Source organism: Crocuta crocuta, unplaced genomic scaffold (assembly GCF_008692635.1).
Source record: "Crocuta crocuta isolate KB4526 unplaced genomic scaffold, BGI_CrCroc_1.0 C27727284, whole genome shotgun sequence".
Lineage (NCBI taxonomy): Eukaryota > Metazoa > Chordata > Mammalia > Carnivora > Hyaenidae > Crocuta > Crocuta crocuta.
Window position 1 is genome coordinate 1 of NW_027546519.1, and position 600 is coordinate 600.

General features: G+C 61.7%; 1 protein-coding gene across 1 annotated transcript; it reads left to right on the forward strand.

Annotated features, from left to right (window-relative positions):
- Nucleotides 1–5: 5 nt before the first annotated feature.
- Nucleotides 6–594, forward strand: LOC144218992 (folate receptor beta-like; the record flags this gene model as incomplete). The annotated part of the gene is made up of 3 exons (XM_077748989.1): nt 6–89; nt 201–336; nt 476–594. Coding segments are annotated over 3 exons (339 nt in total), but the record flags the coding sequence as incomplete, so codon positions are not given.
- Between the last annotated feature and the right edge of the window lie 6 nt (nt 595–600).

The following is a 600-nucleotide window of genomic DNA, read 5'->3' on the forward strand; positions in this document are numbered from 1 at the left end:
GCAAGATGGAGCCCACCTGCAGGCGCCACTTCGTTCAGGACAACTGTCTGTACGAGTGCTCACCCAATCTGGGGCCCTGGATCCAGGAGGTACAGGCCTCTCCCTCATCCCAGCCCAGCAGGCTGCCATCCTGCCAGGTCAAGTCTGTGGCTGCCAGCGCCCCTGGCTGAGAGGAACCCTCCCTCCCCCCGCCCTCCTAGGTGAAGCAGAGCTGGCGCAAGGAACGCTTCCTGGATGTGCCCTTATGCAAAGAGGACTGTCAGCAATGGTGGGAAGACTGCCGCACCTCCCACACCTGTAAGAACAACTGGCACAGGGGCTGGAACTGGAGCTCAGGTGAGGGCCTGGGGGTGCGGAGATGCAGGTGGGGTCTGAGGGTCTGGGGTTGGGTGAGGATTTCCGGAGGGGGGGTGGCCAGAAATGAGCTCTGAGCCCAGGGGCTGAATGTGTGTGTCCACCCTCTCTCCCCATGCAGGATTTAACAAGTGTCCGGCTGGAGCCACCTGCCGCACATTTGAGTCCTACTTTCCCTCGCCCGCAGCCCTGTGTGAGGGCATCTGGAGTCACTCCTACAAACTCAGCAACTACAGCCGAGGGAGC